The sequence below is a fragment of the Rhopilema esculentum genome, chromosome 21 (genome assembly GCF_057945365.1).
Source record: "Rhopilema esculentum isolate cy_ngs chromosome 21, ASM5794536v1, whole genome shotgun sequence".
In the NCBI taxonomy this organism is placed as follows: domain Eukaryota; kingdom Metazoa; phylum Cnidaria; class Scyphozoa; order Rhizostomeae; family Rhizostomatidae; genus Rhopilema; species Rhopilema esculentum.
The window spans coordinates 1,848,714-1,873,347 of record NC_142835.1 but is presented as its reverse complement, the minus strand read 5'-3'; the positions used below and the strand labels follow the sequence as shown (position 1 = coordinate 1,873,347).

At 36.0% G+C, this 24,634-nt stretch overlaps 1 protein-coding gene across 1 annotated transcript; it reads right to left on the bottom strand.

Moving 5' to 3' along the window:
- Nucleotides 1–900: 900 nt before the first annotated feature.
- Nucleotides 901–24,360, bottom strand: LOC135684222 (multidrug resistance-associated protein 1). The gene is made up of 28 exons (XM_065199675.2): nt 24,244–24,360; nt 23,308–23,620; nt 22,513–22,639; nt 21,288–21,349; nt 20,852–20,983; nt 19,621–19,974; nt 18,357–18,537; nt 17,253–17,507; nt 15,886–15,951; nt 15,410–15,547; nt 14,459–14,599; nt 14,241–14,328; nt 13,599–13,665; nt 12,763–12,889; nt 12,085–12,261; nt 11,666–11,833; nt 11,213–11,296; nt 10,376–10,475; nt 9,785–9,960; nt 8,928–9,440; nt 8,149–8,348; nt 7,497–7,623; nt 6,766–6,867; nt 6,355–6,501; nt 5,652–5,810; nt 4,324–4,490; nt 3,656–3,850; nt 901–2,626 (listed from the first exon to the last, which is right to left on the bottom strand). Exons 2-28 carry the CDS (start codon nt 23,595–23,597, stop codon nt 2,518–2,520), a joined length of 4,452 nt encoding a protein of 1,483 aa, XP_065055747.2. The 5' UTR covers nt 23,598–23,620; nt 24,244–24,360; the 3' UTR covers nt 901–2,517.
- Nucleotides 24,361–24,634: the final 274 nt, after the last annotated feature.

Genomic DNA, 24,634 nt, shown 5'->3' with positions numbered 1-24,634 from the left:
TCTAATCTTTTGGTGGTACAAAATTTATGTTATAAAATGTTTGCTTTTTCAAAGCCGTTTTATAATATTTGTAAAAGTTGCCTGTAAGTAACTTTGCCTCTGATGCCACGGCTTTCCAAGACAAGGTCATGAAAATTTTTCTTTAATTTGCTTATTTCCCACGCAGTGTAAGGATGCATTTCCTATGATGCTTTTAAATGATGGACTTTCTGTCTGACTAAAGTCATCGATAAACTGCAGCAAGACTTCGATAAAGTAACTTGCAGAACGATCTACAGACCTTTTCTTGCCTAAAAATATTTTTATCTTGACTTCTCTGTATCTATAAATTTTTTGCAAGAGCTTGTTCCTTGCTGGTAAACTACAGGACAATAGAGTTATAGCAATTGAATTCGTTTCAACATGCGTAAATACTTTTGTTTTTGTCGTTGTTACTGAATCAGTTATCGTAATTCACTGTATAGCAAACACAATCTACTACCTCGATGGGATTCCACCTGTGAGTTGTTTCCTTGCTTTTAGGCCCATTACATTAAACTTTTTTTGCTTCACGCGCAGACACAAAGCCATTGACGTTCTGGCCAAGAGAAAAACTCGAAAATGCTTTTGGCAAAAAACAAAGATGGGCAAAAAGTAAAAACTACGACGTGTAAATTCGTGTAGTTTTGCATGTAGATTGAGATGCAAAAAGTTCCAAAGACAGTGTAGAAGAAAGTTACCAATCTATTTCAATGTCCAAATAATCCGTTCAATAATTTACGGCAAATAAACATATTCTAGTTTTTGGTAAATAATGTATAAATGGCAGGAGTCTTGAGAACTTTTTTCTCCCAGTTCTGTTCAATTTCTAGTTGTTAAGATCGTAAATAAAGATCGTAATGAAAATAAACTACGTGGCTGTCATCAGCAAAGCAACTTAACACTATTTGATATAAGAAGCATATTTTCACAATAATTAACCATGCATACATAATTCTACCTACTAATATTTCTCTCTATTAAACGCGAAAGATGTTATCCATACATCAATTGGCCTTTTGGGTATAAGATGCAAATAGAATGCATAAACCTTCTTCCAGGCAATAAGATGATATTTTAAAAATCTTTCTCAGGAATTAATCAAAACCAGGAGGGGTGTCATTGTGGTAACTAAACTATTTTGTTTTAAAAATCTTTTTTCACTGCAATTGTGGAAATGCCACTTTTTCTGGGACTTTCTTTGGAATCCCGTCAGCTTTTACGAGGGTGATAAATTATATCACTTGGAGGCAACTACCCTGTGCCAAAGTAACGCATGGCAAAACATCTGCTTAGCAAACACAAAAAACGTTTTCTTTTTATATAGCAAAATGTCATAGCTAAATATGCGATCACTATATTGTACGTTTGAACACATAAGCAGTATAATACTAGGAATCTGCATTAAAAAAGGCATTTCGGACAAGCATTGCTTTTATGGACAGGTTTGGGGCATCATGTCTATAACTAAAGTCTTTGAGACATGACGGCAATATTTTCGAAATACCTCTTCTCCAATCTCACAATAGAACAATCATTTACAGCGGAGAATCCTACGGACGTTTAAAATAACATTCCTGGGAGGTCAGGCACAAAGATAACATCTTACTAAGAAATAAGGATCAATTTTGTCGAACTTTGTATAAATGAGGTTACTGGATATAGGAAGAAGTTTGCTGCAAATGGCCACAAAGTCCACGTTACTCCACGTTGTCTCCTTCATAGGATATTCTCAGAAGATACAATAACCCTAGAGGGTGTCATTTAGGAAAGCAGATTCAACTACTTTGCTAGTAATCAGGAATAAATATCGAAGCAATTAAACATACGGGCATGAGCTATAAGGAGCCTGATGAGCGAACAAAACTATACGACATTAAAAACGAATTTTGCAATTGAAAAACCGTCCTTGTGTAGAGAAAAATCACTTCTATTATAGTTAAGTGTATTTGGAACATAGCATGCTAAGCAGATTTTCATTGGCGATATCTGCGATTATTGTCTTTGGGGAGAAACTTGGTTGCCGCAAATAGCACGATTGTTTTTATATGTTCCTGTGCAGCCTGGTCTAGTTTTTTTGCACTGGGAATTGTTTCGACTGAAAAGTTATACTTTGCGAGTTAAAAACTTGGAATAAACTCAGCATTAAATTCTTGTCTTTGGTCATCAACGACGTAAAAATACCAGAAAAGGCTTGATCTGACAATCTTTCATTCAAGATAAAATCTTTGGCGATCCCTTGCCTCAAAAAAGCACGACTTTCTAGCACAACGAATAAATTTGAGATATCGCCGGTGGAATTCTGCAGTAGGTGCTAGACTTAAACGTTCCAGGACGCATAATTTATATGATACTCATAAACAGTTTAAAACTGCTAAATAGCACAATTGAAGGATTCAACTGTTAACTGTCGTGATGATTTAACGAGAAGACATCAACTTTTCGAAATCCTTTAAATGACTAACAATTTGATTTTATAAAAACTAAAAAACACAAGTATCATAGCAAATTCGCATCCTTCGCCATTTCGTAAAATATTCCTCGACTTTGTAACAGCTTTTGGGGTGAATCAAATTCGACAACTGTCCCTCGGTCTAGAACCATGATTCTGAAAAATAACAGAAATTGTGCATGATCATCGATGTTGAAAGTAAAAAAAATTCTTCTGGTAGGAAATTTTTTAGCATTCTAAAGTATGGAGAAATTGCCCCTCCAACCGAAATTACCTTCTTGTTAAGATGATAGGCTTGTATCCAAACATTAAAACAAAAGCTAACCTCCGCACAAATTCCTTTAGAAAAGATTGTCTCTTCAGCTCAAATTCAAGTAGGCAAAAATAGTAAACATTGGCAACAAGTTACGTCTTCCATTCATCACTTCTTGCACGGTACTTGAGATGCAAAAACCTTAATAGACCGCTTTTCATAAAAGTAGGCCATAGTCAAGAGAAAGGTGCAGTTGACGAGAACCGCAAGAAATGATTTCGAAACTAGAAAGCTTGACACAGCCTTAACATGCCTTCCTTGTTTTCACAAAGCGCTGAAATTCTTTTCATTTACCGAAGGGTAGATTAAAAATATTTAAAATATATATTCTTAGTTTGCACATCCACTGAAAAAGGCCCCAGCAAATAAGCAACCCGTCTAATATAATTTTCTACCTAGAGCATCAAATAGTAACGCTTAACGCGTGCTCACTGCTTCATTTGAAAATTAACCAGAAGTGCATCATGCAAATTTATTGCTAATATTTTAAGGAACATAGAAAATCAGCTTAAATATACAATGATATTGATTAAATTAGCGCAAAAGCGGGGGACTCTTTATCAGGGAGTCAAGTTTAAAAACGGGGGACCAAGTCCATCCAGTCGTCGCGAGGTCTGTTTATGATGCAAGCGAACTGGACTTGCAAAGAGAGCTGACGCTAAATGGTTTTCTTCAAAATGACTTTTTTCGACCAAAAACTTTAAACTTAAATAATCCTAATGTCACAACAGATTAAAAAAGGACAGAATCAGCATATAGCAACAAAGTAATTGCAATCCATTGACTAAATAACATACAAAAAGGCTACTTTATATGTCTACTATATACTAAATAATGTATATGTCTCGATAACTGAAGCAAAATGAACTCACCTATCATAATCCATCACTGTATTTAAACGATGCGCAATGGTAAACACCGTACAGTTCTTGAATTCTTCCCTGATTGTTTGCTGAATGAATTCGTCTGTTTCCATGTCAACAGCAGCCGTGGCTTCATCCAGAACGAGGACTTTAGTTTTGCGAAGCAAAGCACGTGCAAGACACATCAGCTGTCGTTGACCAATGCTGAAAGGAATTTAAACGAATAAACAGCATGATCTAGGTAGCCTCGCATGCCTGTTGGACTTTTCAATTAGCTCTAATAACAAAGTTAAATTGTTTAAAGAAAGTGGAGGATGGAAGTGAAAAGAAATAGACAAGCTGTCTTTTACCAAAGAGACGTTTAGATTTCGAGAAGCAATTAAGGGTCTTTCGATTTTATCCAAAAATGCAATTGAAGGCGAAAAGAGCAGTGAAGCATTAATGTTCTGATTAAAAAACAACTAAATAATTTCCATATATCTATAAAAATGCTGACGGTTCACTGCTCTTGATGCCGAAGGAAACCATCTTGCAAAAAGGAAGAATCAAAATTAACTAACATATATTTCACATCTCTGAAGCCTTTCTGAGCAAAATTTAAAGAATGATTTTTTTCTTTGGTATACAAGCAGATAAATCTACATTTTGATAATGAATCAAGTTGTTGGTAAAATTACCTGAAATTGCTTCCACCTTCTGAAACATTTTCCTGAAGCTGCCCGCTCAAGCTAGCCACAAATTCTTTAAGATGTGATATCTCAAGAGCATTCCAAACAGCGTCATCTTCATGTTCATCGAATGGGTCTAGATTGAATCGTAAAGAGCCAGAAAATAGCACTGGATCCTGCAAAAGAAAAATAGGAACAGATCACTGAATCAGTTGATTAAACAGCCGATCATTGAATCACTTGATCAAACAGTCGATCACTGAATCACTTGATCAAACCAGTATAAAGATAAATTGGCATATCGATTTATCAGTTGATTAACATTCAGTCGGTAGACACAATCGTTATTATAATTAGATCACGAAGGAAAAAACACGGTCTTATCGATTCGTCAGTTGAATATACTGATTATGAATCGTATAAAACCATAGGCAAGCTATAAAGTCAGTTTATCAATCAATCAATCGGTCAGAATCTCAAGATTATTTTTCTAAGGGATATTATTACAATTAAGAAACAACCTACTGGCAATCACTTTCTAAGGAACTGGTCATATACTATATGCCACACGCTACGCTGAACGCTCGAAAAATTGAGGAAAGCCAGATTATCTAGATTTCCATTGCTTTAATGATCGTTCTATTGAGGCAAATCTACTAAGAAGATTTTCCCTCACATTTTTCAGTAAAAAGCAGCCAAAGGATGTATACACATTTAACGTCTAACTTTCACACAGAGCAAAAGATATTGTGATTCTGCCTTGATAAACAGAGACAGCTAAGAAAATGAGTTTGAAGATTTTTCGTATTCAGTAGAAATACCAATTCTCTAAATCAGAAAGCTTTTGAAAGAAACAGAGGTCGAGTCACGTGCTTATAACGTAAGTATACGAAGAACTTCATCTTTGCTATATCATGTCCTACCTACATTTTGCAGGACCAACTTTGCGAATCTACTAGTTCACCACTAAACGCAATTCAACCGTTAACATTTTAGCCTTCTTGAGCTGTGTAACATTTTAGAATGATCAAATTGTCTAGAAACTTGCGTATAAAGAATAATATAGAAAAATGGTTCCTTTTATTTAAGATGGAATGATATTTAAGCTTCTAGATGCTTGAGAAAAACCCAAGACCCAGATCGAGTGGTATGGATGTAAGTCTGACATCTACCCCCTCTCCTATTTAAAACTGGAGCTTGGTTTTAGAATAACAGATATATAAAACTTGAGTAGAAAGGGGGAAACATCTCAATAGCTTTAGGCTCAGAGCACTCACAGCAAACAACAGCGATTAAACATGAAAAATATAATAAGAGATAAACATAAGAGAAGCTACCTGAGGTATGATAGTCAGCCGAGACCGGAGGTCATGCAGACCGATATCAGCTATGTTGACGTCGTCAATCTTGATATGGCCTTCAGCAGCCTCGATTATTCTAAATAGTGCCATGGCAACAGTCGATTTCCCAGCTCCAGTCCGACCGACCAGCCCAACCTAAGGAAGAACGCAATTCAGTAGCACGATAAAGTAGTTGCATCTTTTGCTATGAGGTGCACAAGTAAGGAAAGTTGATAAAGGAGATCAAAGAAACGAGTAAGACGAAGCGGGTGAGTGACAAACGAAGTCATAAAAGATTCATTAATATACATGTATCAATGTTCCGTTCAAAAGCTAAAAGTGACTTTGGCTTGGTCAATAAAGAGATGATCAGATACCAAATTACAGTCCTTTGACTGGGAAGTGACCTTTGCTTATCTGGCCATATCGCAGCCAATTTCTAACTCATTTTGCTGATTTCGTACAATAAGATGTATTCCATGCTGCTCTTCCAGACCATTTGATTCAAATGAAAAATTCTAAAAACATATTTTTGTGACGTCATCAGTTCAGAAATCTATAGGATAAAGTAACTTTGCCTTTAATGATTTAAGCATTTAGGACGGTTCTGATGGCAAAAAGTTTAACGAAATGTACGACAAAGGTAAGCATATTAGCTTGAATTCCTAGTTTAAATATTTCCATATAAACGGAAAGTCACCTTTTCTGACGGGTTGACATCAAATTTGATATGGTTCAATGCATAATCCAAACCATCTCTGTATCGAACGCAGTAATCTGTCACATGGATAGCACCATTTTCTGGCCATTTGGTTTGTGGCCGATTATCAGGCTTGATTCTTGCCGCCTAAGAAACAAAAAGTACCTAATTTACTTTGTCACTTTTTATTGCTTTACATTTTACTTCCAAATAACATTTTCCCATTCAATGTAGTTTTTGGCCAGGAGAGTTTGTCAGAAATATATGATTATTCTAATAAAAAAAACAGCGTATCTACCAGTTCAGCAACTACTCTACAGACTACAAAATTTACCCCCTTTTCGAAAATATGGTACGTTTTACCATTGGTACCTCAACGGACATATCAATACGATCAAAATTGGGACTTGCCTCCGTTGGAATTTCAGTATATTCCTTCACACGCTCCACAGCAACAATATCCGTTTCAAGCTTACTGCTCATGCGCACAAACCAGTTCAATGTTTGTGTTATCTGCAAAGGAGATTAAAGTTTATGATGGGTTAGTAGCTGTTGAAATGTTTTGTGGCAAGAAACTGTGTCAAGCTGAAATGGGGAAGTTGGCAAGAATCTGGCTATGATGAGTGTCTCACAAGTAACAAAAAGGTGGATGCAGAAATTATACTGTTTACATTTGAGTTAGAAAGGCTGTGTATCCATAACATTGGTTATGTAAGTCCAGAACATTCTATCAAAACAAAATGAAGCTCTGTTTAAGAAATACCTGAATCATTTTAGCAATTTTTACCTGAGCCTCTAGTAGTCTAGTAGTGTCAATGTCCTCTAGTAGATTACTTGCTCTAAGAGCATGTTGATATGAGCAGAATGTTTTCTTAAAACAAGACATTAACACGTTCACAACGAAAATTGTGGAACAGCATCAGGTTGGAGGAAAACATAAGTCAAATCTCTCAATTAGAAATGATCGCTTGACACTGAAACAGTAACACTGAAAACATCGTAATTAAAGCTAACTGAGAAAGCAAAGATAGGGTCTCAATTGAAAGCATCCCCCTGACACAGAGGAATAAAACTGTCCATGTGAATAGGCCCTACAAGAAGAGTGTAAACAGGTTCTAAAAAATGAGATCTTCAGTGCATACCTGCATGGAATACGAAATGGACAAGCCTGCAATTCCAGCTGTAATGTTTTCTTTGGCAATGACAGCAAAAAGTGCAGAGAACAGGATCAAAGTGTTGCCAACAAACTCCAACCTCACTGCCAGCCACCTGATCCAAGTGAGAAGATAATTTTGAAACAACGATGCTTCGTCATAACGCAATAGTTATAATAATTTCAATAATTATAAAAATGAAAAAGAAAATGTATTTGGTCATATTCATATGTGAACACCACAGCAAGCAAAAGACCGTAATTCGTGGTCAAAGAATCCCATAACTTTTATTATTAACAAAGATCTATTTATAGCAAATGTATGAAAATGTAAAAAAAGCCACTCCCTTTAGCTGGCTCTAGAAATGTAATCCTGAAACGAAGACGTCGTACTGGTATGATGAGCTTTAAGCTATAACTTCATAAGTAGATCATATAGGTAAGTAGATCATTCGGTAAAAATTACATCCCTGATGATACGAGTGCCGCCCACCGACCACATATCTGCAGCATTTGTCACAAAAATTTCATGATGGTTGCTGTATCAATCATGGTTTAAAAAACAAAGGCTTAACAAAGCAAAGGCCTAGCTAAGCAAGGGCCTAAATTAGCAAAGACTGTCAGTAACTTGAAGAACATACCGGTTTGAGTACATGCTGGGTGCATATGCCGCTTGGTTATCGTCGATTCTGAATTCACTTTCTTCGATGAATCGCTGTTGTTGTTGCTGAGCTCGAATCGTGCTAACACCATTGATACTTTCAAAGAAGTGATTGTAGATTGGAGATCGTTTAACTGATTCTATTCTTTTCAACTGTCGCGATGATGCCACATAAAACCTCTACAAATAGAAGGCAAAATCATTGAGTAAATCAGTTCGCAGTCTTAATGATTGTTACGTAAGTTCATTTAGCATTTAATAGCATGAAGTAGCTTCGAAGTATTTTGACAATGCTCAGCTGATCTGGAACGTTTTATGACCTATTGAACAGAGTCAAGGTGATGAAAAGAAAGAAATAAAACTGCTTAAACCCTAGGGTCTTAAAAAAGTACTTAAAACAACTACTCAATTTGAAAGCAAAATCTTACTAAAATATTAGACTCAAGATTCACAATTTAAAAACCTAGTCAAGGAGTTGATATATATCTATGAGCACGAAAAATAACTAATGTATGAAAATCTGAAGCAAACACATTATTACTGAGTGATCCTGAATTCAAAAGATGCATGAAGTGCCATATCAGCAAGCAAGAATATACTTCACAGGGTTTTTCATTTTAAAACGATATTATATCCCAACTGATTTCTCTTATTCTAATAAAAAATCTTTGTTTTGCTTTGCCAAAGGTGGCCAATTTGTACCCGCTCCACTTTTACCAGTGAAATTTCTATGTGGTACAGGATTATAACATATTTTACCTGTGTTGCGATATATATTACTGTCAGGGGCACCAATGCAATGACGAAGAGAGGCGTTGAGTATGAAATTGTGAAGATGACGCTGACAATCGTGAAAAGACAGCCGATAAATGAATCGATGGTCGAAGGGATATCCTCATCAATGACGTTGATATCTTTAGAGAAGCGATTGGTCAGCCTTCCCATGGGCGTTGTCTCGAAAAACCGCATCGGGCATCGCAAGACGTTCTTTAGAAGACTGTTGTGTAGTTTCTTAGCGGCAACACAAGATCCGATTGTCAGTGTAATCCCTCCCAAATACTGGCACACACAATGCCCCAAGCCTAGCAAGCCATACACAAGTAGATATCTGTCTCGTTCTTTGTCCGTGGTTTTGCTGTCCGAGCTCCAACCTGCAAGCCAAATCCTAGCACCAACGAGAAAGAATTTCGAGCCAAGCGCAAACAGCAGGACGAGAATAGTGGCAAGCAGGCCTACTGATTTGGCGTATGTGACAAAAACTGAGGTGCGAACCTGCAAAAAAGAACAAGGACATTCAGGCAACAGTCGTTCAAGGTACTATGAATATTCCAATGAATTGTTGCTTTGTAGGGAAAAAAACTCCACTGAACTTAAGAAAAACAAGGTTCCACTGAATTTAAAATAAGTAGGGACAACATTTCTTGATTTTTGCGTGCTTTAACAGATGCAAAAAAACCTCCTAAATATTTTAATATGAACATAAAGTTGAGAAAGATCACCTATCTCGGGGACAACATAACAGGGAGCTATCTACTTACAATTCGATCCAGTGTTTATTAAAGATACCCGAAACGATTTAAAAATAATAACATCATCATAAAATAGAATATATTCACCCTTCCAGTTTGCGTGGCTTCGTCTTGAATCATCTTATTTCCCTTTTCTTTCTCCTTTTGTTGCTTTTCAAAATGATCTTTCATGTGCAGCATTTTTTCCATTTGAGTAAACTGGTGTGATCCTTGACTTGAAATACTCGCAACTCGTTTTCTCCCTTTCCCTTGTACTGTTGTAGCTAATGTGAAAGAAAATACAAAAAATTCTATCTATTTAGTATTGCCATTGAGAACAATACAAAAACTGCCGTTATACAAAAGAGAGTATACTGAATATAACTTCAATTTTTGAACTTAAGCTTGTCGGTAAACCGGATGCTTGAATGTACCCATTCCCGCTAGCGTTTACTGCGGCAAAATTTGGTTGGATGAACCCCAACCATCAGTGCTAGACTACATTTCAAATTTAAAGTGAATCAACAGACACAAATCCATCCTTAAATTATAACAAAAATTCAAATCTCATTTAATCTCAATAATTGTATGAAACGGCTTTGAACAAAGGAGAGTTTCATTATATGTTTTGCTTATTCACAGATGATTGAGATACAGATGTTGATAGTTGTGCAATCAAATAAACCGAAACATCTTTACCCTCGAGATCTTCGTCTATGACGTCATCATCAAGTGCAAAAGACCTTAGAAATTCAGCATAGGTACCGCTGCTTGAAACTATTTCATCATAGGTGCCGATCTTGCAAAGAAAACAAGGAAAAGATTTACTCGAAAACTTATGGTTAATAATGGGCTTTAAAAAACAATGAAGAATAATTCATTAATGAAAAATGAATCTAATTAATTAAGAGACAAACAAAATAAACACTACAGCTACAGTTCTTCGGTCGTTTTGTCAGTTAACTTGGTAAAAAGGAACAAGTAAAACACAAGGCAATCATGCGATAAAATGTCTTGCTAGGAATGGGACGTATACTAAAGTGTTGTACATGTGGGAGTGCAATGGCACGTATCTCCAAAAAAGGCCACTGAATCACAAGATCAATCTTCTCACTTTAAAGATGCTTTTGAATAATGCGACTGACGATTTATTTAAAGGAAAACGCTACGTTCGGTGGATGGAACATTAGCATCGAACTGTATATACCAGATGCAGCACAAATTACTTAAAAATACTTAGTACACACTCTTGAATATGGCATTACCCAAAAAAGCAGGAAGTAATCTTGATACAAAATCAATAAAGAAACCAACAGAAAGCTTAGCAAATTTCAAGGCCGAAAAGGTTTTCCAGGTTAAAGGTTCATCTGAAAATATTTCAGAACAATAATTTTTACAACAAAACCAGTTTCTGAATCACGTGAGCCGCAAATCCCCTACTCCAATGATTACACTAATATCGATAACAATCAAAGTCGCATCATTAAGAGCTTCTTTCAATCGTGTTAAAAGATCGAATATTTGGTCCAAACTTACCTCAGATATCGATCCATTTTTCATGACAACAATTTTGTCTACTTGTGGCAAAAAGCTGATACTGTGGGTGACAAGAATCCGCACCTAAATAGGAAGTTTTTCTAAAATACTTTCATGAAATCTTTTCAGTAAAAATGCAACATATATAGTAACATAATATTTAAATGACACATTAATATTATACAGGTATTTGATTAATGATAAATATATAGAAACATTCGAACAAAATGATAAAATGAATTGGAAAATAGGAATGCTGCAAAGGAAAATTTCTGGCAAAGACTCGCAAGAACAAGAAAGATTTGAAAGAAGACAATTGGGTTTTCCAAAGTAACCTTGACCAAAGTTTTTTGACATCCATTGCCTACTGAAAAGTATTTTTGCTGTCAGTATGCAATCATGAGATTCGGAGGGCTGAGTCATTAATATCAAAAAACAGGGTTTAACTCTTACCTTTTTTCTGAGCATCCCGTAAGGCCCGATGACGTTATCAAAAATATGTTTGGCTACATGTGAATCCACGGCGCTTAGTGGATCGTCGAACAGATAGACATCCGCTCCGTTATACAGTGCTCTTGCAATACTGACGCGCTGCTTCTGTCCACCACTTAAGTTGATCCCCTAAGGAAGCAAATGGTTTTTTAAATTGCTGATAGCAAGAAGATATACAAGACCAAATAAGTTTATCAAGGCCATGGACAGCGTAAGACGGCACCCAAGAAGCACAAAGTATGAAAAACAAAGTTGGCTGAACGCACAGACAATCAGCCCTAAGCCCGGGAAGCCCTAGACCCAAAAGCCCCCAACCAAATGCCCCCAATCCAAAAAGCGTTCCCCCATAAATTGATATACAATTATTAAGAGGACAATACCTTTTCTCCAATTTCAGTCATATCGCCACCTGGAAGAACCTCCAAATCACTTTTCAAAGCACACGCTTCTATGACCTCATCGTATTTTGTTGGGTTAAATAACTTGCCAAAGAGAACGTTGCTCTCCAAGGTTGCATTCTGGATCCATGCTTGCTGCGGCACGTATGCGATCTTACCCTGAAAATCAATATCACACATTAAGAAATGAGTAACTCATAATTTCTTTAAATCAACTCCTGATAGTTATTGAAATGAAGCCCAAAATATAAAATTTGAGTTGCCTCACTATGAGATTGTCCTGGAATGTTTTTTGGTTTAAAGCAAGAAGCAACAACTCCAAAGAGGGTTTTTAGGCGCCCTCGAGGACTTGAAAAAGACTTTTCCTATCATTGCTTTATTGTAAGCTGTCCTTCTTAAGTGAAATCTCCATCATTGAAAGCAGCCAGACTAAATACCTTAGAATCACCGCCATGCATCATATGTTAAGGTCCTTTATTATAACCACATACAGGCGCCTTGGACTAACCATCAACTTTCCAAATTCCCTTTTACTCAGTCTTTCTTCCTTTTAGCCGCAACTTTTTTATGCTAACATCCCATCGGTATCCCTAGAAAGTCCTAACAACGCACTATCTATAGAAGGTCTAGAATCGTTGTACACAGACACGAAGTACGTACATTGACAATAACGGTTCCATGTTTCTTCTCCATTTCTCCAAGAAAGGACGACAAAAGTGAAGACTTTCCACACCCAACTTGGCCAACGATTGCCACCAAACTCCCTCGCTCAACTTCAAGGTTTATGCTAAATTTTAAAAAGACAAATACGTAAGATTTTTATAATTTGTTGACGTTCGAAGAATATTTCTAAGCTCCAAGACATTTTTGAATAATTCCTAAATGTTCTAATAGCATAATAAGAATGTAGACTTCAGAATAAACATAAAGAAAGGTTGAAAAACAGTACATTGTTAGTAATTGTTAGAAGGCAGTAAAAATAGTATATGTTAGGCAGTATATTGAACCCTTGTCTTCATAACCCAATGCAAACAGAATTCAAAGAGGGGGGGGGGATGATTTGAAATTCAAAGGTAAAAGAGGAGAATATAGAAGCTAGAGAGAGGGAGAAAACAATTGCTCTTTACCCCCCTTTCTTTACTCTCTCCTTTCTCTTCAAAATAATCCTTGGCTTTAGTACCCAGGGTATATACAACAAGGAATCGTGATGTTTTGACTTTATGAGGGAGCATGGCCTTCTCAAAAGGTCACAGAAAACCAGAGGTGGGATAACCACATAATTGTGGCATCTATCAAAATGAAAGAATCAATAGTTTCAAGAGAAAAAAGAAAAGAGCAAAGAATGGAACAGATTGAAGGATATTTTGCAAAAAGAACTGAAGAGCAAGAAGAAGAAAAGAGGAAAGAAACGTTTGCAGAATAAATTAACTGAGGATGAGCAGTAAGATGAGATTAAAGAGAAGTGATACCGGAAAGGATTTTATTAATTCTCTTACTTTTTCAGCATGAATCCTCCGTCACCCCAGCTGAAACTACCATGTTCAACTTTCACGGCAATAGGATCTGTCAAAAAGGAAAGAAAAGTGTTAGATGAGACTGCAACTTTAGGGCAATACAAGATCGCATGACACTTTACTGCATGCCTCTCATGTCCCATTTACACAATCCCAACCAACCCAGGTTTGCCTCGGGTTAAGCTAGCCCGGAATAGTTTTTGGTAATGTAAACGCAATACACTAATCCATTTCTTTAGGTGAGTTAACATAAAACCGGGTTGGTTTGTCCAAGCCCGGGTTTGTTTCTGAAGGGAGCATTCGCATTTATTTGCTTCGTTCGCCATGTTTCATTTTGATGTGCCTGCTACGCGTGTGTCGTTTTTCTCGGGGCAAACGCAGATTGGACTGTGTAGTGTAAAAAAAACTTTAATGAGTTTTGTACTCTTCACATTCATGCATCTTCTTTGCTACTTATCGCTCTTTGCTACTTATAGCTTCATTATGAATAGTGTGTGTTCGTGGAATAATGAAATGCCTTATAGTAAGGACAAGAGATACATGAAAAAATGTCGTTTGTTCCCTAACAGATGGATACCTTCAAAGCTACAAATAAGCTTGCAATTCTACATTTTTTCAACACACCTTTATTATCATCTGTGTTTTTAACGCTGCTCACATCCAGATCACCAGCTTGGAGATAATTCGTCAGTCTGCCTACTGAGACTTGGCACTAAAAATGAATGTTTGCATGTTGGAAAACAAAATCAATTAAATCAAGAGCATGTGCTTGCAATGACGTAAGGAAGACGAGAATAGAGAATGTCTTAAAGGAAATAATCAAACAGAGTTGGCAAACTCACCTGAATAATGCGGGAAATTATATCTGGAAGGACCGTCATTGGAAACTGCAGTATGCTAAAGAGAGAAATGGCAACGAATGCTTTTTCTGCATTAAGTTCGTTACCAGTGAGGACGTATAGCGCGAACGTACCCAAAGACACCTAAAAGCAAACGAGAATGGAGTTTTATCTCGATATACAAACAGAAAACTACTTTAGTGGAAAAACGCTCTATAACACGTTATCAAAAGCGAAATGGGTTGGTGCGAGAGTTTCAAAGTCTTGTCCTTGGGCATTGCCAGATTTCTAAAGGCATGATAGGCAGTTCAGTGTATGAGCATTCAATTTCGTGCTTCACAACAAGATTTGTGCTCCACAGCAGGCTTCGTGCCAGAAGAGCAACTGATTTGATACACTGGGTGCCAGAGCCTCAGTAAAAGAGCGGATAGTAAGACGAGCGAAAGAAAGGGTACACTGTTCGACCATCCCTTTGACTAAGGCTCTGGTACCCAGGGTACTGAGTTGATAGAAACACCCTAACCTAAACTTTCCGTCTTAATGGAAATGTCCCTTTGGCTACTAGCATTAGACAGCAACAAGCTTCGTCCTTTCGCTTTCAAGTTAGGAGGGTGGACTATGTTTTGGGCTTGTGGACAACTTTTCTAGGTGCCACACCCTTGACCAAACCCAACATGTTTGCTTTTGTGATAAAAGCAGGTTTACATACAACAAAATTAAGTCTCTCCTACCATATATACTAAGAAAGATACACCACATCTATGATATAACATTAAATATTTCCGATACATATAACGCAGGTATGTACATATTTCTGATAATAAATGTTAAAGCGAGAAGCTTACGAAAGCATATGTCGTTAAAACGTCCTTGAGACTATTCATTTCTTGTGGCATTTGGCAAATACTGATGTCATAAAATGATCATAAATACAAGGTTAAGAAAAAAATTTACCAAAAAAGGTGTGCACGTGAATGCAAAAGAGGTTGTAGCTTTCCACAGGCGAAAAGTTCGAAGTAACTTCATTTCAGATGACCTCAGCTTCGCAATTTTTGCTTCAAATGACTCTTCCCAAGCATATAATTTGACAACCTTGATCAAATGAAGTGTAGTGAATGAAAATGAAGAAAATAAAGAAAACAAAAGAAACAGCCATATTGCAGAATTTTTCTTAAAGCCAATGTCACTATAGTATACAAAAACATTGAGGGGAGCCTGCTAAACACTTTATAAATGTCTGCAACACATAACAAACGACAAACGTGAATTATTTTTGGATGGGCCTTTGAAGGTCATCTTCTAAAGGTATTTACCTTAAATATTTCAATATATAATATTTTACTTGGAAGCAGGTGGAGTCCATAAACAGTATCTTTTAAAATGTCAAGGGAAACCAAGTTCAATTATGTATGAAAAATATTTACTGATACCTTGATACCACTCAAGACATCGTTCATGATCTTAATTCTCTGATCCTTTTGCTTCATCAGCATGGTCTAATACAAAATAAGGCATTTGTTCAAGTGAGAGGTACCACAGTCAACACAGGTCAAAACAGGTAAGCAGTATATCGATTCATTATACATGCATCAGAGAGCTTAGTAACTATAGCAGCGCCCTAGGGTAATTGCAAATGGATGGCTTGTATGCATCTTCCAAAACTAATAAACCGATTGAGGTTACAATTGACGGAATGAGAGGAGTAGAGGAAAAAATTTTGTAAAACAATCAAGTATTAGAAACAAAAAGTTCTCTAATAAACAATTTTTTTTCACACTGTTGGAGGATTAAGCGAATAAAAGACGACTGGAATTTATTCAAGGAGCAACGCTTCTTTGCACACCAGCCTGTATATAATCAAACAAACTAATAAATGGAGAGCCATTATTATGACAGAAAGAATAGGATACTAAGCATTTTGTTAGATACCCAAATGCTGAAAAAGCAGGACTGAAGTAGTCAAGTTGAATTACTTTTTCTACATAGCTTTTTCTAGTTATTTCTTTGCTATTATATTGCTTTATGTATTTGGTTAGGTACGATATTGTCTATGGCCAGTTTTTCTTCTTAAACTTTAACAAAACAATCAGTATGCTGTATTGCAGCTTACATTTCTAACTGGTCTTTTCGTGCTACTGCTCGTAAGGCAGAAACACTCTAGTTTCAGCACAGCATGGTAAGCGAATAAGTACAAAGAGTAATTAAAAATAAAAGCCAGGCAAAAAATAAAAAGATCTGAATGAAAGCATTCAAAGATGAATTATCTGCAAAACAGTGGATGCTTGCAAGAAACATTTTCAACTGCGACAACATGTGAAGAGTAAATGGTGAAGTGCTTAAAAATGTTAAATTTGCATATTCAGTTGAATTTGTTGAATAATGGCAGAGATATGGCCATATAAGAACAGGCTCTTTCCCCATCAAACCTACGTAATATGGTATTGGTTCATAACTTTATGAACCAGGCCAGAAAAACATAGCCTGTGCTTTCAGACCTGTGCTTTCTTTAAAGAAGAGGGTCTACTTTCAAGTTAGGGGTCTGGAAAACAGGCTAGGATAACAGCAATCTATTAGCAAACATTAAATCTTCATTGGGCATATCTCACCCTATTTTTAACGTATCTAACTGATTTTGCATGTTGAGAATTATGAAATTCTGAAAAAAGGTTTTTGATGAAGTTCCATTTCAGTATTCTATAACAAACCAAAGCTGTGACGAATCTATCATGTCGAGGTTCTCTGTAGAAGCAGAAAATTTTAATTCAAAGAAATGAAAAAGCAGCAAAAGCCAACATACCTGTGTAGCTTTGATTTTCTTTGACACAAAATAGTTTAGTGGTAATAGCAATGCCATGATTGCAACACCAGCAAAAATCGACCAACCCATCAAATTATACAAAAAAATCAGTGTTGTTATTATCTGGAACGGTGCAGACCAAACCATGTTCAGATACGTTGTAATATCTTGGAACTTTGAAGCGTCAACTGACATTAGGTTTACCATTTCGCCAGTGGTGAAATCACTTCTCCCTGTATTGCTTAAACGCAACATCTGCAAAATCATACATTTTTGTTGATTTGTACAAGGCCAAGTGAGCAAAGTAGCAAATTATTAAGAGCAACAACTAAAACCGCCTTAATCTAGAAGCATGAAACAGAGAACTGAAAACAATATGAGCAATAAACGTACATAGCATCTATAAATACAAAAGACGACGTTCGCTGCCTGCACATGGCTTGTACAAATTGTGAGAAATCAGGGGTTAGCTTCAGCTATGGTGCTTTATTCTACACAGCTTGAAATTGATACTACTGACAGCTCTGATAAAGGCATTCGACAGATGCTAAAGAGGGCTTAAGCCATCTTTCAATCAAAAATTGACCAATCAGTGAGTGTAATTCCCCTCACATGCCTACTGATTGGCTTGTACTGATTGACAGGTGGCTCAAGCCACTTTTATATCCGTCGGTTGCCTTTAACCATAGTTCATGCTTTTAACGATATAGGTATAATGCAAGTCCTCCGCAGGCATAGGAATTATGCAGCAGTTAACCGAGGTTTTTGCATTCGCTATGCATACTGGTAAACAAACGTAAAAAATAAAGATAAGGCAAGGAGTAAAATTGTGCAGTATGTTTACTGATGTTTCTTCCAAAATTAGGGTTTTTTACCATGTCTTAATTATTTTGCTTCTTTTTATCATAGTTTGCTGCGATAAGCTATAATTGCCTATTGACACTGCATTGTCAAAGAAAGATATCAATATTGTTAGCAGACACGTTCCACTTATATGTTACTTAGATATGTACATAGATTCGGAACCAAATTTAGTAATTGTCTACCCTTTCCTGTAAGAAAGCTTTTGCTGCCTTTTGAATCAAACAAAAACAATAGCATTACCTTTCGATATACAATTCCAAGGAATGCTGATCGTACTCTGAGCCCTGTAATCACAGCTTTGTCGAAGTACTGTTGCAAAAACATGGACTGGAGAGTAGCAACCAAGAATAGGCCAAGTGCAAGTATATATCCACGCCACTCGTCTTGAGGCCCTCTTCCCTCTACGTACTGTATGATCAACCTTATGACGAAGAAAATGCCATTTCATTGAGAGACATCACTATTTAAACACTGGTTGGAACACCCGTCTGGTATAGAGAGGTGATCCACATATGATCTTTGCATCTCAGGTTTTAGAAGACCGAGTATTAAACTCAAACCCAAAGTTCAGGTTTTCACATCAAAGCTCCTGGGCTGCTTCGTTGAGTTGAATAATTACAAATTTATAAACATGAAACTGAAGACAGAACCAAAACAATAAAGCCTCATCTATAAAAGAAGCTTTTCCTTGACAATTTTTTTTGACAAATTTTCCTTGACAAATGGTATTTAGTCGTGTATATTGGGTAAAATAAACACAAAAATCTCAATCCATGTTTGGATCATTGTCCTTCAGCTCTCGAGCTACGTTCCCTGATAGGCCTTTTGCTTGCCCGTGATGATATTTTGCTCTTCTCTAAGCCCGCTACTTTATCTGCTGGGTTTTCATTATTTCATATTGATACACACAGAGGATTTTTGCTGTGACACAAATAAGTAAACGTATTTGTCTATTAACTGATTGGTCTGCCATAAACTTTTTGCGGCAAGGTAAAAAGCAGCCTCCGTTTGGCCAGTCTCAACAAGGAGCGTGAAACAATGTCATAAACACGAATCTGAACGAACAAAGAAAGCTGTCAATGAGACTTTTCAGGGAAATTTGTGATGATAATAATCAGTGGCGGATTTAAGAGGGGCAACTAGGGGCAATTGCCCCTCCCTCAATTGCCCCTTTTTGGAAATTGTGCCCCCTTTTGAAAAATGAGAATCAGGTGAAAAAGTTTCTGAGACCGATAGTTTAATTTGCTTGAAGGATTACCTCAAATTTATGTTGTTTATTCTAAAAATTGACCTGAAATTGTTGTATACAGCGTACTCTCGTCACCAATTTTTAAAACTTTTTCAGCGCCCCCACTACCCCAAATTTGCTCTGGATCCGCCCCTGATAATAATACTGTTTTAACACAAGGTTGCATTTTCAGCAACAATCGTGCTGTTAGAAAAGTTTTATCTGGTAAATAGAAGATTGACATTGCATTTGCTTAAATAAAGAACGTGTTCATACCGTAATAAATATGGGTTGACGAATAAAAGTACATCGTGAAAGAACTTCAATATGGCGCCAAGGAAAAACGTCCAACCAAAACATTTCGCTAGGACCAACCACATGGAAGGCTTTTTTTCTTTCTGTACTTTCTTTCCCTTAGCGTCTTTAATTTCAACAAACGGCTCCTTTTTGCCAAGAGATGAAGTTACTTCAGCACCATTTTCCTCCTTTTTCTCGCCATTGTGCATTTCATTCAGCTTAATGTCTGTAAAACCAACCTCACTATTTGGACCAATGTTCTGTGACTCTTCTGGCTTATTATCAATGCCAGAATCCCGTGAATCGTTGAAGTTTTCATATATGTGCTCGTCCCTGTAAGAAAACGTACACGTGAAAAAATCATAAAAGCCATAATTTACATATATTCAAATATCGGGCCAAAAAACAGCTATTTCAAACTCCCTTAGAACCAAGCATGCTCTTTCCTTCTATTCATGCAAGATAATGGCAACAAGCCATTTCAAATCTTCATTTGCAGCTAGTTAGCACTGTATTACCGTTTAAAGTATCTTCCTTGAAGGATGAAAAGTCCTTAACAATCGTCTAAAAATACATCAGCTCGGCACTAGAAATATTCTACATTATTATTTGCTCTTTGCAGTTCTTTAAAAAATTGTTATTTTGACAACATGTATTGCTCTTTCAAGAAACCTTTAAGGACCCTGCTTGAATGAAATAAGGTTCCAGCCTCTTACATCATAGTCAAAATGCTTCTTAGTCTCCAATTTTCGAAGGTAATTATTAAAAATATGGGGTACAAGGACAACATTCAAAAATAAATTTCGTTTAAATTAAAATAAAATATATTATTAAATATATAATTAAAATAAATTAAAATACGTTTACTTTTATGGCTCATACTGAAGTCCATACTTAATATTCATGTAAAGAAATGGGTAAAATTAATTAACTGTAGGTTAGGGCTTCGTTTTTGATTTGACTCGATGAAATTAGTTATAGTTTTATAAAAAATTACAAAAATTTTCAGTGGATGATTAACCATAACTAAATTATAAGAAGGGTTACCTAAATCACATTCCACAACACAGATTACAAATTGATGACCTTATACGAAGTTTGGCGACCCCTGCATTGGCTATGATACACCCCAAAGATTAGCTCTGCATTAACTCTATTCTCCAAAATATATTTTAAAACCCAACGTTATCATTGCCGTAAGTTTGATTACCTTGGAAGCTTTCTAACTTCTTCATCCCATTTCTCTTGAAAATTTGAAACCAAGTTGTGTGCCTTATTATGTTTGCTCAGATCCCAAACATCTTCAGTTGTTAATGACCTCTTGTAACCTGTCCAGATTAACCTGAGGAAAAAGTATTTGGTTCTGTACAGATCTTCCTTTCACCCAGCACATTTTAATAAAAAAGTTTTCATAGTGAAAACAAAATCAAGAAATAAAAGAGAAGATGCATTTAAATGTTTAGCAAAAAATTCTGTGATCTTTCAAGTAATACATCATAGTTGTAAAATGGCAATTAAAAGTTACAGAATAAAGCTTTTTTGAAGTTTAAAATTTTGCACTTGATATCTTCCCTGTATTTGATATTGGTTTGACAGTTTCAAACGATGTAAAATCTTTTCACTCTAAACATCTTGATCAGCCTTACCCTGTCATCCACCAAAATGTCAATCTTGACAAGAAATTTGCACTATCTATGGGACATGGTTTCTGCAAAAAGAAATTGAGCATAGAAGTATGAAAAGCTCGTGAAATTTACTGCATCTCCAACTATCATAGATGCTTATATCCAGGTTTAAAAAGAATCAGCACATAATAACTCAGTGGAAAAAAGCTTTGATCTGTACTCAATTTGTCTATTTGGCCAGTTCTAATATCCTGTTTTTCTAGACAACACTGAGTTCTATAAAAATAACTTATATCTACTAAGAGCAGCTGTTATATCTATTCTGTCATTATAAAGACACAATATTAAGAGCTGATTATTCTTTATATGAAGATCAAATTATAAGAACTTTTTATCATTTAATAGAAATTATTAACACTAAACAAAAAAAGGGACGGGCACTCTCAATGTAGCATCAGAGGTCAAACTTCAACCAGATTTAATGGCCTGGAACTTTGTATGGCAGCTAAAAAGTCATCTTGTTCACTATAAAATGGATTGACTGCAAAAACATACTGCAGAGACAGTATAAACTTTTAGCTGGGATTTACAAGAAATTGGTTAATGCTGTTCTTCGGGATAGGATAAGATTTTATGCTGCGAAATTAGCCTTCAAAGAACATCTGAAGAAAGTGAAAGGTAACAGAGGAAGACCAAAACATACATGGATTGGAAAAATAAATAATAACTTCCAGCCAATAGGCAGGACAGTGGACAACTGAATGAGAATGATTACAAGCAAAACAAGTGGAAAAGAACAGTGGCAAGACTAATGTCTTGAAAAGGACGGTAAAAGCCAGTAAGAAAAAAATAAAGGGTTGGACTTTCTATGGCTTACTTTACTTTGCTGGAAAACAAAAGTTTTTCTACCTATTAATTTCAAAATCATATCAAATTGAAACCTCCCCTTTCGTCTTCCCATAAAAATAGTATACTAATAAAAACGCTAACAGCAAGCTGCATTTGCATAACAGATCTTTTGTATATGCCACTGTACATCCAAATTAAGTACACTGCAAATCTCTGCACATGGGACAAGGTATTCAAGGCAGGGACAGAACAAATAAAATAGAAGTATGACAAAAGAGAATGGGCTACTTCATCATAGGCTTGATTGTATAGAGTTTTGCACTCATCACCCTATTGTGATGCATACCACATGATAAAGTCAAAATAAGTGAACAAATGACACAATTTGTCTTGTCACCTCTTGTTTCCTTTTTCCAAGAAGATCTGGGGCATTTGGAAAGTACTTGAGATCAATATAAGCACTCTCATCACAAGGATACAACCGAACATTTTCATGATTAATGTCCTCATTGCTTTCAAATTGTCTACAAAACAAGCAAACTTTCTTTTAACAAAAGAAAAATTTGAACAGATAATTGGCATGGTAAATAAACAAAAAAGTACTGAAGCAACAGAAGATGATCAAAACATGCTGAAAATGAAGATGCAAGATAACAGCTGATGAAAGAACAAATCAAAATCAATCAAAAGAAAGCATTTCATTTCAATGTTTCTATTTTCTTAAATAGTTCTACAAAGTTACCTAATTATCTCCTCGTAAACTTTTAATGTTAAGCGTCAAGCAAAATGTATTTGCTAATAGCAGATTCAAAATTGACAAAATGGATCTCCCTTCAAAATAGGAAAACCTTAAAATATTGGTTACTGGTACACAGTGTTTTATGAAGAATTGTTGATGATGGACAGAGAAGACAGACCCCATAGGTGATCAAATTCTGGTTAAAAAGTGCCTGGGTAGTGGGCTTTGCTGGGGTTAGTCATCTCAAGGAAAAGTAATTGGCTCAAAATAGCTAAGATTTATTGTTTGCCAAGACAGCTTTATAAATGGAAAGATGCTTAAATAAATAGGAATAATGTGCCTACTAGCGGAAGGATGTATGCTTTAGGAATTTTCCATTATACCTTGGGAGAAAAGAGCATCCAAATTATAAATAATTCACAGTTAAAATTAAGATAATGTTTAATGACTTACCTGTCATCTGTGGTCTCAATGCAAAATGGTGCAAACAAAATGGAAGGAACATAACCTTGTTTTTCAGAGTCTGAAGATTTACAGAAAAGCCACCAATCAATTTGCTCACTAATCACTTCAAACTGGTCTCCTCTCCTGAACACAAGCTGTGTATCAACACTTGGTGTGGTAAAAGATGGATGCCCATCATACACGTTTCCCTTTTTATAAGGGTCATGATCTTCCAAAGCTACTATTACTTGTGGTGGTGCTTTTGGGGCCAAATGTATCTGCTTTTTCCTTGAGAACATGGCTCTCTTGCTTTCAAATAAATCTGTCAAAAAAGACGAATTTCACCCCATGTCATAATCAATTAAAGATCAAAGATTTATTTCAAATTGAAGAGATGAAATTAACAAATATCAAGAACCACTCTGCTACATGTTTTGTTAGATTGGTTCAAATTTATGTCTTGTGTTTTCATTTCATAGATCTACACTACTGGCCAGACCCTATTTTTGGCCCCCTTTTGGCCTTTCCTTGCTTGGTAACAGAGATTTTGCAAGGAACTATGGATATTCTTACAGCAGGAGAGCAAAAAGCAAAATGAAAAATGAGTTATATAATATCTCTATATACTGACTTTGAATAATCTCAGAACTGCATATTAGAGAAATAAGAATGGCTGCTCTACTTCAAAATCACATCGCTTCAAGCATTTATTTCATAAAGAAACCAGTGCACCAACAATTTGAAACTTTTCTAGATGTGTCTTTAATTAATATTTACTCAACATCCATTAAAAATTCTTTCCAAAACCTGGCCTAACATAATTTTAACATAAGCAGACCTCGTGCAACACGCAGTTTCTCGATATAAAAATATAGATAACTTCCAATAAAGCAAATTCGGAATAAAACTTTATTTTCCTATAACATTAATGAATATTGCCCTTACCTCATTGCGTGCTAAAAACCTCCAAAAAAATAGTCAGGTTGAATGTGACATGACAGCATTCCCAACAAGTGTTGTTGTAGTTGTTGAATAGTCGCCCGCCATCAAGCAAAAGTGCAGCTGTACTCTCGAGTCTCTACCGATAAGAGTTGAACATTTTAACACCTTTTATTTACATTAGAATAGTCAGTCTTTTAGGGGAAAAGAAAACAAGAAAATTTCTTCTGTTAACAGCCTCTGATAAACAGATGAAAAACTGACCTGGCAGAACTTTTGAGCATATAAATTAAGTATTCGGTGAGTTGGAATATAGGAAGAATTCCCAAAAATCAAAAACTCGGTCTCGATTTTATTCAAAAGCATTTACAATGGATACGAATGCAGTTAAACAGAT